Genomic DNA, 16814 nt, shown 5'->3' on the forward strand with positions numbered 1-16814 from the left:
ATTTTAGAAAATTTCTGCTTTGATTCCAATTAATGTCCAAAATAAATACTTGCATGAATAGTGTGGTACATATAAGCAACAACCAGAATTGAAAGTAGTGTCATCACTTTAATGCAGTCTTAAGAATTGGGTTTTATACAATATAGAAACACCCAAGTGTGCACACACAATACGTGAATATATTGAGTTTTTCAACTGCATTGAAAGACAGTATGTCTTAAATGTAATACGATTGTCGGGAAAAAAATCGGATATTCTATACCGATAACAAGGACGGCCGGAATAAAGCAGCTTGCATTTTCCACGGATCAATCTTACCATGAAATTTTTCCTAATGTGAATCCAGATAATCTGAGTTGTTACTTATTGCTGCATCATAATTATTCTCGCTCGCATTGAGGCAAACTGGACACAAGCATGAGGATTGGGTAAACAATGTGGATTGCAGGTGCCACGAGTTTGGTCAAATTAAAGGCGACTTGCCGTTGGCTAGCCACGAAGAATTAGTCACGGGAGCCTTTATATTTTGCCATGAAGGATGAAACCAACTCGTGGGAATGGAAATTTTAATCATGAAAATTTAATTCATTTGCACAAACCCTGATCGGTGATCGCGGGGGATGAGCTGTCGAATCTAAATCAAGTATTGCGCGATCGTTATCAATCCTTATCAAATGGTTTGCTCTTGTTCGTCCACAGTAACAAACCAACTAATACCTAGCAACTGATAATTAATTCACGCAATACTTTCGAATTTGTCTTGTACCAAGATACATCGACGGTGACCATCCTTGGTCAACCTGAAAACTGAACACAAATCGTTAACATTTCAACAGTTGCCATATGCCCATTTACAAACGTTCTTATGTAATAAATCTTCTTTTCTACCATGAGTACGAGCCTGTAGGATGAGGTCACTTAATGTGAACGCCTTGCAAAGATAGATCGTTGAGAGTCGTCGAAACACAAGGACCTACTGCTATACGTTCCGGATGAATGCGTTCGCAATCGTCATCATTTCGATAATTAAATTGCGAACACACATGTACATGAGAAAAATGTTCATCGGGTCATTAGCGTCATTTCAAATGTAAGAAACCTCCGATATTATAGTATCTGAACACCTTTAAGAGTGCTATACACCATTAAAATACGAAAAAAGACCGGTTTGTGACCGGTTTCGCCAATATTTTTTTGTGTTTACACGGTATCAACGTATAAATGGGCTTTGTTATTGAGAAAGGAATCATGGGAATGCTGTCACTCATGACACGCTCTGTTCACGTGTGATTTGCATGACAACAACTGTTACAGCTGCTACGTGAAGGCAACAAATAGTCCAGCTTCTGATTGAAAGAAACGAAAGTATGATTGACAGTGCCGGCAGTACTCCAGGCGAATGAAAGATGTTTGATATTTTTATAATCGCCAGGATAGAAATATCCCAGTGATGCCAAACCGTCGGGAGACGACAGCAAAGTACCTCAAGAGGGTCTAAATATAATGGTTTTTTGGTTTGATGGTCCAATTTTCATTTAATTTAGTGGTAGTTCAGACGAGCTTTATATAAAACAAAAATCTTAACTGTTGGTAACCTCTGACCAATCTAGCCAACCTCTTATGAAATTTCTATTTATAACACGAAACAGAAGCTACGTAGCGAGAATGACCTAGAAGCATTCCATAAATTGTAAATTCAGACCTTAGGGATGGTGGGAGTACTCCTACAGGTATTTGTCGGTAATATTGTGGGCACGTAGCGCTGAGATGAAATCTTCGCTGATGCAGCAGACTGCTGTGACCTTCACAGGATACCCAGGGTGCAGGTGTACATCAGATCAGTACAGCAAGACCAGTAGTGAGTCGGCAGAAGCTACCAAGTTATCTTCACTCTCCATCTGTGCAAATGTAAACGCCTCATCCTTCCCGGGTATATTACGAACTCACAATATGACCAGCTCCCAATTGGCTTGATAGCTCAGTTGATAGAGCACTGCACCGGCATCGCAGAGGTCATGGGTTCGAATCCCGTTCAAACCTGATTTTTTTTCAGGCCTTCTTTTCGCAACTGCTTAAGAACTTACAGTATAGACTTCGAACTCGGTTAGTAAGAGGTATGTATTTTCGTGTTTGGAATTGTTTTAGCGGTTGCGAAGACAGGTCGGGGAGTGTTTTCCTTCACTGGGAGCTGCATACTAACTGCGAGGATCTTTCTTCTATTTGATGTAAACGCTTTGTTTATGGTGGAGGTGCCCTTAGCTTTACCAAGCTAGTTTTCAGGCACTTTACCCAAATGACGGGAAGCAACCGAATCCAAATTCAACGGAACAGGTTAAAAATTCCAACTGACAGGCCGTAGGCAGACCAGTCGGCTATTTGGTAGTCCTTGGACTTCTCGTATTTTATTCTCGTTTTTTTTTTCTCATATTTCAAGTTTAGCCCATAAGACTGATCTCTCCCGAGATCCAACGTTGACGACTAGCAGGATCTTCGTCCACGGTTTTTTTCCAGTTTCTCAGGGCTATATATTTACGAGTACAGTCGAGGAGTTGAACTCGGGGCTACCGAGAACAACACTGGAACAACTCCAGCAAGCGGCTAGAGCGGGGGAATTGGTATGAGTCAGACGATATGCAGCACCCTTTTTATCAGTGTTACATGAAAAGATTGTTGTAAGTTTTGTCTTATAGTTTTGTGCTCTCTGTGGTGCTATTTGTTATGCGGTACAAGATGATCCGTAGCTTTTGTGTTTGTGGACGAAATACAATCAGTCAGAAGCTAGCTAGTTTGTCTGTGTTGAGAAAATCAGCCTAAAGAGTGACCACTTCGAATAGTAGTAGTAATGTAGAAGCAGCGGCTTTAGTGTGGTGCTGTCCTGGGAGAGGTGAAGCGGGGGGAGGGGGGGTGCCCTTCGGAATTTATGATGGGGGTGTGGTGCTCGGTTCTTCAAATCCTGACCCTATTTCAGACCAAAATATCTAATTTTCTGGTGCCCCTTTTTAAGGGGAGCTACCACTTTTGCATTTGCTGGGTCTTCAATTTGGGAAAAAATTCCTCTAAATTAAAAAAGCTTCCATATAATAGCTTCTACAAGCAATACAAATTATACCTCTTAAATACCCAGTGAGTATTTGATTTCTCTGCCCTCACTATTAATTATCATTTCTATTGCTTTTTTATGTAAAAATTGTAGTATGATTTTATGCACTCTCAATTTTCTTGTCTCTTGTTTTGTGTTACTTAGTTAGTTGCACGTTATTCGCCAGTTAGGTTCACATGGCAGGGACCAAATCGAAAGCCTAAGCTCCTTTGGTCACTGCGCACATTTTACCTTTGATGATTTATGTAATTTAATGTTTTCTTTATGTTACTTTTGTGATGTACCGTAAACTATTGAAATAGTGCATAAATAAAAAAATCTGAAACAAGAAATATGAGTGATAGGAACCGACGTTTCGGTGCATCTTGCGCCATTATCAAGGTTACATAATTAATGATAAAAAGCGGTTTGTAAAAAGGCTAAGTTGAAGCGAATTTGCATAACATAGCGTCGGTTCCTATCACTCATATTTCTTGTTTCATGTATTTCTAAATCATTTCTTTTAAGACTTGTAAAAAAATCTGAATCTAAAAAAAAAAAACCTGGGCCCAGTTGCTCGAAGCATGGTTAGCGCTAACCCGGGTTAAATACCATGACAACCTGTAGGTTTTAATACCTCTTAACCAATGGTTAGCGCTAACCATGCTTCGAGCAACCCAGCCCTGGTTGTTAGAATCAAAACGATTGCAGGGCTGACAGAATCCATACCAATCAGTTTTCAGACTTTCAAACACCATACCCTTTGGCTCTGCACCTACCTTATACATTTCTATTTTATTCTGTCGAGACAGAATAAAATAGAAATACCACGAACATCAAAGTATACAGAAAACTACTTGGAATCTCAGTGAAGGGATTGAAAAGCATCTACACAGTCTGCGTGTCTTCCATCATAGTGACCGCTTCGGTCTGCAGACTTGGCATATCACAATAGCTGTAAGGTTTTTATCAGTTTGTTTTGATTCGTCAATTTTTTCGCCTTATTCACCACCTTGATCATCAAACAATAGACAGCAATTTCTAACAACTTTGCAATCAAGTCGAGTTCCTTCCTCGCAGTCAGAGGAAGAATTCCTTTTTCGGCAAGTCCTCGTTGCCACGCTTGTAAACTTTCAGATTCATGGTATGGTATGGTATGGTAACTTTATCTAGACATGGTAAATCCTTCAGAAAACATTTGATATACATTCAGAGATAAAAGATAAAAGATAACCAAAATCATACCTAACTAAACTAACTAATATTATCCATATCATATTATCCATATCATATTATCCAATCAAAGAATAACGTGCACTCCACACAACTACGATCTAGAAAATCGTTGTTTGTCCCTACGAGGCCTTAAATGAAGGAAAAACACCCGCAAACTATTGAAAATAACAAAGCTGGTTAATATTTTCCATGTAGAAAACCTTATGATTATTGCACAAGGGACCTGATAAGGCTAAAGGGAAATGGCAGGTATAATATTAATTAATTTTAAAAGGAGCTTAAATTCGCCTTAGAAAGGTTAATCCTGAAGTATTAAATTTATCTTTCAAATACCATACATTTATCGATAGTTCGAGTACTGTTGTTACATTTAAAAGCCTCAAATAATGATTGGGGATACCTGTGATTTCACTACAGTACGCAAATTTGGAATGATGAAACTGATGTACTATGTGAAATATATATCTTTTAACAGCGGATCATCGCAGTTTTGTCGGCAACTAATAAAGAATTGGGAAAAGAAAGCCTGAAAAAATTCAGGCTTGAACGGGATTCGGACCTATGGACTCTGCGATGCCGGTGCAGTGCTCTACCAATTGAGCTATCAAGCCAACTGGGAGCTGGTCGTAACATGTCCCGTCAAAATCATTATAATTTCAATTTTTGACGTCAGTAGCCTGTGAAAAGGGTTTTAGTGGGAATTGAACGAATAGAAACACACGGAGCGAGCGGAGAGGGGACAGGGGCGTGTTTTCGCTCTGACGTCAGCAGTGGTTACATCCGGCGCTGACAATGCAATCGCTTGCAACCCACTCCCCGCCCGACCCCCGCTTCCTTCCGTGTTATTCAACCATAAAAATTTCGTTGTAGCAAACATTTTTCCTTTTTGGTGTTAATTCTTAAAACCATGTTAATAACTTGAAAGTATGAACTGCGCAATATTTGGACGACTGGATCGCTTTTGAAAAGATTACTTGGCAATGGACAAAGAAGATTTCTATTAAATCTTTAACCCCGGAAAAGGGTTTATTTATTTAATAACCCTCCGATAAATTTCTGAAACACCCACACTTTACTTAGTTTACTGTGGAAAAGACAAAAACAGTCAGTGATAACCACGCCGTGACTGCAGAAATGTAAGCAAACTAAAAACTAGTTTACTCCATTTTTTTCGACTGTGATTGGATTACAACAACTACGATCTAAAACTGAGACGGTTATCAAATCGGACAACTGTGATTATCTGATTTTGTACCACGTTACGTGTTTTGTCCAATGAGAAATCGCGTAAAGTAATCGGTTGGTAATCAAAATACCTCTTACTCACCGAGTTCGAGATCCGCACTGAAGGTTAAACAAAGAAACGAACGAACCGAGAAAACGAAGTTGGTAAGATATTTATTATGTCTTTGAGGTTAATCTGGCGCGCGGGAATGGAAACTAGTTGAGGCTTAGCGGTCGTACAGTGAAACACGGGCTGCAAAATTGACCAATCACACCGCGCGTACTAACTGAGAGATATAATAATATCCAATAGCAAAGTTGTGTTTTAGTGAGACTATAACATCTACAGCTATGATCAGTGCCTTCAGTAAATAACCTGAACAATTAAAAAGGTGTGAAAAAATCCAGGCTTTCACGCAAGTGAAAACCGAATTTTTACATTCCGCTGCAATGCACTTATTAACCGAAACAATTTACTGAAAGGATTTCAACTGGTCATTTGCAAGTTGCTTGTTACTCGGGAGTTCTTGCACCGAGGTCGCAGTTTTCATTAGCCGTCAAGAAATTTACCTTTTCTCTTCTTTTTTCACCCTTTATTGCTTTAGTGAGCACGCCCTGATTGGTTGAGAACAGTGTTTCTTAAAAAAAAAGAAAAAGTACCTCTTGCAAAATCAGCTTAACGTCTTGATATTTCTATAAATAGCTAATCGCATAAAATCTTATCGCGGTCTTCATATTGATGTAAATGAGGTGGATGTTCAAGTTTTATTGTCACATAGAAACATTACTTCAAATACGAGCTATTTATAATTACAATGTACTTTCTGATAGTCTTTACGAACATCGAAGTTACTGAAGGGTGACATTCCTTCAACTTTGCACTTGACGCACTCCATATCGACTGGCGGAAAGCATAGCTTTCAACAGCTGAGGACATCAGAAACATGTTATGGCCCACCAGTGTTTGTAATTCAATTAGGAGATAGGGCGTTTGGCTTATTGGTTTTGGCCTTCTGGTTCAGTTCAAGCTTTCCCTTGCAGCTGGAGTAAGCTATGTATGGCTTTGAGCAGGTAACACGGCCATTCTTCAATAAACAGTTTATATTTCCGCATCCTCGTCATCAATCTCTTCTTCAACATCGCTTTCACTGTCATCTTCATTACCGGCTTGGCTACCAGACCTGTATTCAGCACCAGAAGATCGCCTCGATCCGCCATAATTAATCTGGGATCCAGTCTCTTCAAGCTCATCGTCCGACTCGGCATCCACAATCCCACCTTCCTTAGTAACGAGGTTCTGTACAAGTGCTTCATCTACGCCTGCGCTGCGAAGGATATCCGCATACTTGCGTTCTGCGGCGCGTCTGGCAGTAAACTGGGATTGCTGTTCAAAGAGCAGAGGTCGTTTGTTTACGCGTTCCTGCATCTCCTGAAGTTCACGGTTGTATTCTTCTCTCCGCGCTCGATCGCTTTCCCTAAAATGAACAACAACAAGATATGGCGTAAGGGCTAAAGAAATGGTTAGAATTTGGGAAACAGTTAGAGACGTTTGGTGACAGCAGAGCAATAGCTCGTGATAGCACCGGCCGAAAATGTTTGAAAAATAATAAGCGCCCAGCCTCGAATAAGCGCCCACCCTCGAATAAGAGCCCACCTTCAATAAGCGCCCACCCTCATGGGCCCAAAATTAAATAAGCCCCCAGGGCGGTTAATCGAATAAATACGGTAAATCCATTTATCTGCGCATTGTTTTCTTTTATAGTAGTAGGTAATCATTACTTGGAAATAACGCGTCAGTTTTGAATCTGTGTGCAAGATGTAGTCGGTTAATCACTTTGTTCGACTCATGGTGGGGAGGGGAGCAAGACTTAGGATGAAGGGAAGACAAGCTTCATGCAAAAAGAAGAAGAACCGGACAGTTGTGACAGGCTGAGAAACAAAAGAAATTGGGAAAAAAAATGGCAGTACTGAGGAATATTCTTTAAAAGAAAAGCGCAACAAGGCGGAAAGTGTCAATTTCAAACAGAAACGGTGAAACTAACAGTCTTTGTTTTAAGCAACCGGCGAAAATAGCGAGTGGAGAAAATGAAAGGGGAGCATTTTTACAGATCACGAGAGAGAAAGTGTCAGGATAGGCTGAGGGGGAGAGTAAAGGGGAATCAGGCGCGTGCGGAAAGCGAGGGCAACCTCGTTCCCGAGGACCTTGGAAACGAGGTTGGAAGAGAGAAGAGCACGGAAGCTGGTAACTACCAAGACACACTGTTCTTACTTGAAACTTTGAACCTTCTCCTTGGCTGCTTTTTTCAGCTGTACACTGTGATCATTCGCCATAACTTTTCTCGTCACTTCAGGTTTTAGCATTTTCTGTCGGCGTCGTCTTCGTTGCTCCTCTTTGATCTCGTCTTGTTCACTTGCTACCCTCTGTTCCAGGCTCTTGCGGACTGAACTTTCGCGCAAGCGCGTAGACTCCGTAGTTCTGAAACAGAAAAGTTACAACTCCGTTTTACTCTAAAACGCAAACTGAGAATAAAATAAGTGTTAAAATTTCAAATGAAAGCTACTGAGTGGTACTTTCTAGCAGGGCTGGTTCTTTTTTTGTGTGTGTGCAAGGTGTTTCTAACTATTAAGTCCTAACATGTGACCATTCAATAAAAGCGAATGAGCAGTACTTTCCTGTGGCGCGGTTTATCATGCTGTACAAGGTGGTTCTAACTGGTTCTAAGTGAGATCCGAAACCATGATCACTTAATTGAAAGCTTTGTGAGAAAGAATTCCTATGACGCAGCACGTGTTTAGGCCGGCAATATTTTGGCAAGGGCAAGTTAATCTGTTCGGTGGTTACTAGGCTTAATTCATAATGCACCTACCCAAACGGAAGGGTGTCGTGAGGGGTGTGGGGCCTGGCACTGGAGGGTCGTTCCCGGCTGGCAGAGCGATCTCTGGACGATCGTCCACTATCTGGTATCTCTTGAGAACGCGAACACCTTGATTTCCGCGCTGCGGAGATGCGCGCTGTTCTGAGATTGAATGGTTCTACAACAGTAGGTTCTCTTTCTTTCTTTTTGTCTCTCATCTCCTTTTCAAACTGTCTGTGAAGGTCATCAAACTCGGGTATATCAGGGTTGATCTGCGGCCTAAACTTGTGTTCCTTTGTCATAAAAGCGTTCTTATTTCCTTCTCTGTTTAACTTGCTGCGAAACGAACCCAGCGTGTACTCCTCCCCTCTGGATTCCATATTGGGCGGAAGACGAGAGGTAGCCAACATTTCCTGTGATCGCATTCGCATTCGAATCGCTCTGTACTCCTCTCTTTCAGCCACCCTGTCGGCTAAAGTCAGATCGAATAAACGATCGGGGAATGGATTAGCTTTAAACTTCTTTTTCTCCACTGCCTTGCTCTCAAGTTCAGCCAGATTACTCAGAGATTTCGTTCGCCGCATTTGTTTCTTCTCTTCCTCTCGTTTAACAAACTTAAACGGTTTTTCTGTAGATTTGAGAATCGCCTTGCTCAGTTCTCGCACGTGATGTCTTCTCAGCTCATTCTGACGCGTAATCTCATCATACAGAGGCAGGAAAGTCGTGGCAGGAACAGGCTGCGCGCGGAATTTCTTATGTAGCTCCGCTTCTTCTTGTTCCTGTTTCTTTTTTAAGTCCTCTTGTAGAATCTGCTGAGATCTTGTCATGTTCTTCGCCTTTTTCTTAGCTTCTCTTATCGTCATAGTGAATGGTTTAGGAATGGTAATCTGGGGAGTCCACTCGTTCTTGTTTTCGCGTTTCTCGCGCGGGGGACTGGGATCTGCTGGGTAATCATACACAGAGAAACCCTCCCACATGTCCTCTACTACATCTAATACAGAAGACCTCCGAGGAAACATCTCTCTGTAAAGGACTGTTCCATCTCCTGATCGCTTCCTAGTTTTACCGAGATCTTCATCCTCTCCATATTCTCCATCTGTAGGATCGCTATAAGATCTTCTCCGTGTACTGACTTGCAGTTCCTCTAGAGAGGAATCACCTAACAAAAAAAAAAAAAAAACAAACAAATGTAGCATGGGTTTCGCTTGACAGAACGTCTTTTCATTGTAATTAAGACCTTTCCTTCGGCGCTCACAGATACTGTGGTTTATAGTAATTGAATGTGGTAAAAGGTAATGGCGGAAACTCACAAACAAGGGTAAAAAAACAGGGGTGGGGATTGGGGCAGATACCTGCTTGCAAGGCTCGTGCGCAAGTTTATCTGCACTTCGACCTCCATTCATAAATCAAGTATCCATATTCCGAGAGAAAAAGATACTATTTTGCAGTCTAAAGTGTAAAGTACTAGCAATTCGCATTTCCATTCAGGAGTGTACTTATATCAGCCCTGTAAATATGGCCAACTCATTATTCTGGCCATTTTATTTTGGCTACAACAAATGCCTCTGAAGTAATTTCCTTATGTTAAAAAACTTTATTCAGGTTATCCCAAAATATGGGCTGATTATTGTGGGCCACTGGTTGCCAGGTTCCACTTAATTTGATAAATGATAAGGAGTAGGAGTCACATGGATTAGGGTGATGATGCTAATAAACAAAACAAAACTAAATACTCATAGCCTGTGGCCCTCAAATTCTGGATCAAATTAGAATTTGGAATGTGGAATTTGTGTTTGAGGAGAGGGGAAAACTAAAGCACCTGGAGAAAAACCTCTTGAAAAAAGAATTAGAACCAACCGCTAACTCAACCCGCATATGATGCTGAGTTCAGGAATTGACCCCAGACCACCCTAGTGGGGGGCAAGTGCTCTCGGTCCAAATAATAATTCATTCTCTGCTACAGGGCCACTCTTGTAGTATGGAGAATTAGAATACGTATTGTTATTGACAATTAAGACAAATAGGAAAGTGTTGGAATTCCTAGTAGGCCAAAAGAAAATTGCTCGACAAAACAAGATTAGGAATCTAACAAAGTTTGGCAAAAAACGAAGATGTGCATTTTCCTGAAAAGCTAGGGCTCCCATTATTCCTGCCCATTTTAAAAACACAATATTATGTAAAAGACACATGACACAGCCTGGAAGCAAGGAATAAAAAGTCGATGATTTGAAAATCATGCTGAAGATCTCTGCATAACCTATTACAACCAGGCTTTCATGACACACAGTTTTGTGTTGTTCTGGGTGAAATGGTTTTCTTTGTCTACTTTGGGCATTACACATTACCAAGTGTATCTGTTTGTCTTGCAGGCCAGGTGGTCATTCGGAATAGGAAATGGCCATTTTATGCTCGATAAGTGCTCACAATACAAGGTACTGCATGTCAGTAGTTATTGTCTGTGATGTTTCGCACTACATCACCTAGTATTGATAATTAATGTGCTAACTAGAGGTTGTCAAACAAAGACTTCTTTTGTTTCAATGGTTTGTACATTTGAAGAACAAAACCAATGTGTTTAAACAGTAAACAACGCTATAGGCTCAATGATAGGAGAGAAAAGTTGAGAATATATCCACTAGCTTATTTGGTGGCCTTTTTTTTTTTATTCTAGAGACAAATTACCCTGAAAAATAATGCGTCCCTGGTATAAAAACGGCCAATCTGATTCACATATCAAAACAAAATGAAGAAGAAGAAAAATTTTATGGGAAGGCTGATATACCAAGTTTGAAACCTCTGAATTTCTATTCTCACCTTCATTTTCCTCTTCTTCAATTTTTGTTTCATCCCTCACTGACATATCCTTTATATGATCTTCTGATCCAAATGGGATTTCAAAATTTGCTTTCCCACCTTTTGTCGCTGCTTTAAAAGGATCATAACCTTCTAATGGGAATTGTCCAGGGATTCTACTCTCGTCAAAATCGTCCACTGCTATCATAGTCCTAGAGTCCAACGAAAATCCAGAGTCACGTTTATCTTTTTCAGAATAATAGAGTTTTTCAATCGCCTTTAAAGTTTTCTTGTGTTCATTTTTCAATTCTAACAAATGCTCGTAGAAATTTTCCTCGTCCACGCCGTCTAGCTCGCGAAGGGAGTCAGATAAAGACTCCCTGACGGACCGTTTGGGCTTATAACCTTGGGAGTGCCTCTTATGTCTGCGAGAAGATGGAGGTCTGTTATCATCCACAACTTTCAATCCTTGGCTTTCTGGTTGTTCAACTTCTAAACTTCTTCTTGTCCTTTCATTTTCAGTTGCCGGTTTATTTGTTCTGGGGTGTCTGGGTGCAGTATAGCAGAGATTTTTCATAACCGATACTCCATGGCCCGACGCCATATTGAATTGAGTTCGTAACAACCGCTGTGGCTTTGTGTTTTGTGTTGACAACCAAGTCAAATTTATTACTTTGTCGGGTAGGGTAATACGAAAGCTGTAAAATTAATCTAAATTTTAATTTGAAATGGCTCAAAAATTGATTCCAGGTAGCTTTTGCAGAAATAAATAACAATTGGGAAAATATGTGTGCAAATGATTTTTTTAAATTCGTTTCTGGATAAACTAACTTTGCCGCACCCCCCTCCACTTAGGAGTGTGGTGACCGCTTGCTGAGCCTCGTTTCTTTGTTGTCGTTCCCACTCCCTTCATTTGTAGCGCGGTCCGAAAAATTCAAAATGTCGGAAGCGGCGCTGTTCGTGTTTGGTCTCATCGATGGAGCTGCTTTGCTGTTTCTCACTGTATATTTTGTATCCTTTGGTTATTTAATTTTATTTCAATTCATGAATGTACTTTTGAACAACGAATCTGGCTAAACGCAGTCAGTAATAGGCCTGTATAATATATGTATATTGGCCTTTTACAAGTTCCAATAATTGGTCTACCAGTTCATTATATATGAGCTTGAGTTTAAACTTTTGAAATTCCTTGACACGCTCTTAATGTCGTAAAATCCAGATCATAAACTTATCGGATCTCGAATGCGACTATATTAACGCTACAACATGCTGCCGGAGACTTAATGTGGTAAGTAGGCAATATAAAAAGCTTGTCAAGTTTGTATAGAAATCTCATTTTTTAACCACACCCAAAGATTACAAGGGTAGAAGTATAGTGTTGCCATGTTGTCACATGCATGTAAGTTCAGAAATATCATTGGATATATTTTTTATGAAAAGGTTAAAAACCTTCTGAGCCTTTTATTACTTTTTTCTTGTTGGTCTGTCATTGTTTAGAGTCCATTGCACCTGCAAGGCTTTGCATATTAATGATATTATTGTTTTTTTTTTACAGTGGATCCTTCCAGAAATGGTTGCTCATGGAGTTCTAACAGTACTGCTCCTTGTTCATTTCCAGTGGATATTTTTTTTACTCAATGCTCCACTGTTAGGTTGGCTTATTTATAGGTGGGTTTGTTGAAAATCTTAAACGTTGTCAGTTCAGTTGTTTCATTTAAGGCCCACCTTCACCTAAGAGTCATTGCGGTTGTTTGTTTTTGTTTTGAAATGCTGTATTGTCCAAACGCGTGATCTTATTGGCTGTACGAACTCAAGCGGTTATGCGGGTTTCCTCTACGGCTCGTGCTGGAGGGAAAGAATATTCGTGATCGCTTATTGCTTTCTCACTCGACTCCCGCTCAAATGAAATGGGGGGTTTTCATATATGAAAACTGTTCCTCGGCACGCAATACATCTTGGGTGAATGTGGGCCTTTAAGAGTTTCTTGCTTGGCATGTGGAGCTGAAGGCCAAGTAATACGGACAACATTTTCTTGCAACTTGTCGTGCAACAATGTTATATTGCAAGTTGTGATTATTTGCTGCCCATATAACCACCTCTGCATGCAACAAATTTTCATGTTGTAAAAAGTAGAAAATTGTTGCTTGTGGAGGTGGTAATACAGGCAACAAATAATTGCAACTTGCAATGCAACATTGTTATGCGACAAATTGCAAGAAAATGTTGCCCGTATTACTTAGCCTTAAATCATCAGAGCTGAACACCTGTGTTCTTTAAAAGAGACCTTTTCATGGTGTTATTAAAAGCATCATGGGTATAAATCTCCACCAGTTTGTTACATGCTAAAGATATGCCAAGAGTTTCGAAATTCTACACTAAGAATTTCATCCTCATGGATGTGGAATTAGTTTTATCGCCCTGTAAACTAACATCCTTGCTAAAACAGCTGCTCTGTTTACACTTGTCCTGTACTTTCTTTCTTTCTCATAGATTTGCTAATAAGCCTGCAGGAAATGTTGGATTATACGACCCAGCAGAGATTCACAACAGACATGAGCTGAAAGGATTTCTCAAGGAAGCTATGATAAAGCTTGGATTTCACCTTGTTTTCTTTTTCCTTTATCTCTATAGGTATGGTTTAATCCTCTTTTAAAACCTCTTTTTCTTTGTGGGGGCATACGTGTTGAGGCCAAAGATGTGCTTTTGGTGTGCTTCTTTTCAAACTGTCAAATTATGGTGTTATTGATACAGTGCAAGAGGTGTTAGAGAGAGGGTTTTGGGATTGGGGGGGGGGGGGGTAAGGGGAGAAAGAAACCCAGGGAAAATGTGGAATTGGTTGCAAAACTGCATTTGTAAGAATATGGTACAAGGGCAGTAGGGGGCGGGGGACAGGGTTCTGAAATTCCTTTTTCCCATACATGCATTCTTGGTTGCCACCCCTCCCTTGACAGCTTCCATGGATCCTATGCAAAAATGGCTGACATTTTCATATTTTTTTTGTCTGCATTCATATTAGCCCTACTAGCATCATTCAAGAAAAAATGTTCTTTTGAGTTTTGCACTTAAGAACAAGGTTAGTAGGGCTAATTTGAATGCAAGCTAAAGAATTTCAAAATGTTAGACATTTTTGTATTGCATTACAGACTACGCTTTTTTTGTCTGCAGCTAAATATTACGTAATACTGCATTTTTCCTATTTCTCTCACTTCTCCTTAACACTTTAAGTCTTGCTTCCCACCATCATTTTCATCATTTTCATCACAGATGTCCTTGCCACTTTTCTCTGGTGCCATCCCCACCCCCTCCCATTACAATCTGTCAATAGCAGGAAGCACAAATGAAATAAAATGATTATTGGTAACTTGAAGTTTACCTTATTTAATCTGTGCCAAATTAAGTGTAATTAAGTTAAACATAAAAAATTTGTTTCCTTTATAGCATGATTGCTGCCCTTTTAGCTGACAGTGATACAACCAAGGCAAAAAGTTGAAACAACGCGATCATCAAAGAAAGAGTACTATAAAGTGAAGCTTGCCCATTTGATGATGTGGCACACAAGATGCTTCCAGGTTTTTTAACCTGTATGTTGGACTTATGATTTGATTTTTGTCTTGGCTTGGAAGACTTTTGCAATTCTGTACCACAACTAAATAATTTCAAACAAATTTATAAAAGTATTGTCTTATAATATGCACTTGGTCAGGATTGAATGGTTAGCCTTGATGACATGAGGAAATAGGTAACTTTTACGTATTTATTCTTGATGCTCTATGTGTCCAGCCGAGGAAGGTAAAACTAAGATATCAGGTGGTAAGCTATTTTTGTGTCCTTTTGAACCTTGCTACATCTTCCTGTAGCCTATAGTCTCTCCAGACGGCATTCATAGCTTGCCCAAGTCTGGACAGAATATGGTCCTAACTGCCTTCTGCTGCAGAAACCTGGGCCCAGTTGTTCAAAGCCAGATTAAGCCAATCCTGGGTTAACATAAAGTTTCATTCAAGTTTAATTGCTAAAGCCTGGTTTACACGTACGATGCAAGCATAAGCATAAGCACAAACTTGTGCAACGCAAGCAAAACCGCCTTGTGCTTGCGCTTGTGCTTATGCTTACGTCGTCCCGGTTTACATGTACGACGCAACGACGCAAGCATAAGCACGAGCACAAGAGAATGGAACTTTGTCTACCTTTAGCTTAAAAGTGGTAAAAAATTTAAAGAGCGAAATGAAAACCTCAGTTAACTTTTAATCAAGGATTAGCATTAAATTAAATCAGCTTTCAAACAACTGGGCCCTGAAGTACATTTAGCTAAATACCTTTTGGGTTTCAATAAAAGAAAGAAATTATTTAAAATACACACGCACATTTTTTATGAAGGAGTAATGTTTTATTTTACTGAGAAGCATATTAAGTTTTGGTTTGTTGTCATGATTGTATGAAAATAAAAAAATGACTTTACTTTGATTTAAGCTACATGTTAACAATGCATTCAATAATTATTGAATTCAATATGATAGTAGTAATTTATTTGTTTGAAACACATTCTACAAATGACCATCGGCCTTTTCAAAGGTGTTTCTCATCACTGTATCAACTACTGCAGGCTTCTTTTCTTGCAAGCTCCAGTGCTCCAATAATTCCAGCAGAATCATCAAACACACTTTCGCGTATATAACTTGCCAATCCTTCTTCTGTTTTGAATTTCTCTGCATCGAGGTATCCCTTGAGGAGATCTTTAAACCATCTTCTAACAATACCATACAGAATCTTACGCCTCAGTATCCCACCTCCTAACACGATCACATGAGGGGACAATAAGTATGTAACATTCAGGCACAGGACACCCAGGTAATATCCAGCTTGTTCCCATACCTCATGGTCATCTGGAAGGGTGTGAAGCTCTGTTTGTCCTACCCCTGCTCGTTCTGCAATGGCTTTGGAGTGCACCATCCCCTCTACACAGTAGCCATGATTAAAAGCGCACCCCCCAGGATAACTATCACCTGGCATGGGTGGTACCATCATGTGGCCTCCTTCTGGATGTAGGAGCCCATTGACTGGCGCCCCGCCCACCACGGCCCCCACCCCAACGCCGGTTCCCACGGTGATATAAACTACCGTTGGGGGATTCCCGGGGTCGAATTCTCCAGCAATTTGTGTCGTTTCTGCCAAAGCGGGTGCGTTAGTGTCTGTTTCAAACGCAATCGGTGTGGAGTCGCCAAATTCACGCTTGAAAAAACCTACAACGTCAGCTGCGTTTCGCCAGGCTTCTTTAGGTGTTGTTGTGATGTGCCCGTAAGTTTTGGAACCCTTACGTAGATCCACGGGACCAAAGGAAGCGATTCCAATAGCGCTGAAAGTCTCGATGTTCAAACTCGCAAGCTTCTCTTTAAGAAATTTGGACAGCCGTGGTAATGTTTCTTGAGGAGTGGTGGTGTCTGTTTCAAAACATTCAACCATTTTTGTTGGACGGCTTAACTCGGCAATCGCAGCCAGGCAAGTGGTTCCTCCAAGCTCTATGCCAGCGATGAGGCCGGTCTTCATTTTCGCGATTGAAGTAGCGTGAGAGTCACAAGATTGATGTTTTTACAATCTCCGCGGGGTAACACGTGCTTCGTCTCAAGAAATTT

At 40.4% G+C, this 16814-nt stretch overlaps 2 protein-coding genes across 2 annotated transcripts; one reads left to right on the forward strand and one right to left on the reverse strand.

Annotated features, from left to right (window-relative positions):
* Positions 1-6285: 6285 nt before the first annotated feature.
* Positions 6286-11830, reverse strand: LOC146487838 (protein FAM161B-like). Its single transcript, XM_085127797.1, has 4 exons — positions 11209-11830; positions 8407-9553; positions 7809-8015; positions 6286-7014 (listed from the first exon to the last, which is right to left on the reverse strand). The coding sequence occupies exons 1-4, from the start codon at positions 11789-11791 to the stop codon at positions 6639-6641; spliced, it is 2313 nt and encodes a 770-aa protein (XP_084983923.1). The 5' UTR covers positions 11792-11830; the 3' UTR covers positions 6286-6638.
* A 275-nt stretch (positions 11831-12105) lies between these two features.
* Positions 12106-15214, forward strand: LOC146487839 (protein cornichon homolog 4-like). Its single transcript, XM_085127808.1, has 5 exons — positions 12106-12198; positions 12407-12475; positions 12743-12855; positions 13678-13818; positions 14626-15214. The coding sequence occupies exons 1-5, from the start codon at positions 12127-12129 to the stop codon at positions 14675-14677; spliced, it is 447 nt and encodes a 148-aa protein (XP_084983934.1). The 5' UTR covers positions 12106-12126; the 3' UTR covers positions 14678-15214.
* The last annotated feature ends 1600 nt before the right edge of the window (positions 15215-16814 follow it).

The sequence above is a fragment of the Pavona decussata genome, unplaced genomic scaffold (assembly GCF_977016875.1).
Source record: "Pavona decussata unplaced genomic scaffold, jaPavDecu1.1 SCAFFOLD_13, whole genome shotgun sequence".
In the NCBI taxonomy this organism is placed as follows: domain Eukaryota; kingdom Metazoa; phylum Cnidaria; class Anthozoa; order Scleractinia; family Agariciidae; genus Pavona; species Pavona decussata.

Coding starts and splice junctions, on each gene's coding strand:
- LOC146487839 (XM_085127808.1), top strand. CDS start 12,127: ATGTCGGAAGCGGCGCTGTTCGTGTTTGGTCTCATCGATGGAGCTGCT. Junction 12,199..12,406: donor TGTTTCTCACTGTATATTTT/GTATCCTTTGGT, acceptor CGTAAAATCCAG/ATCATAAACTTATCGGATCT. Junction 12,476..12,742: donor GCTGCCGGAGACTTAATGTG/GTAAGTAGGCAA, acceptor TTTTTTTTACAG/TGGATCCTTCCAGAAATGGT.
- LOC146487838 (XM_085127797.1), bottom strand. CDS start 11,791: ATGGCGTCGGGCCATGGAGTATCGGTTATGAAAAATCTCTGCTATACT. Junction 8,016..8,406: donor CACGACACCCTTCCGTTTGG/GTAGGTGCATTA, acceptor TTTCTGTTTCAG/AACTACGGAGTCTACGCGCT. Junction 7,015..7,808: donor GAGAAGGTTCAAAGTTTCAA/GTAAGAACAGTG, acceptor TGTTCATTTTAG/GGAAAGCGATCGAGCGCGGA.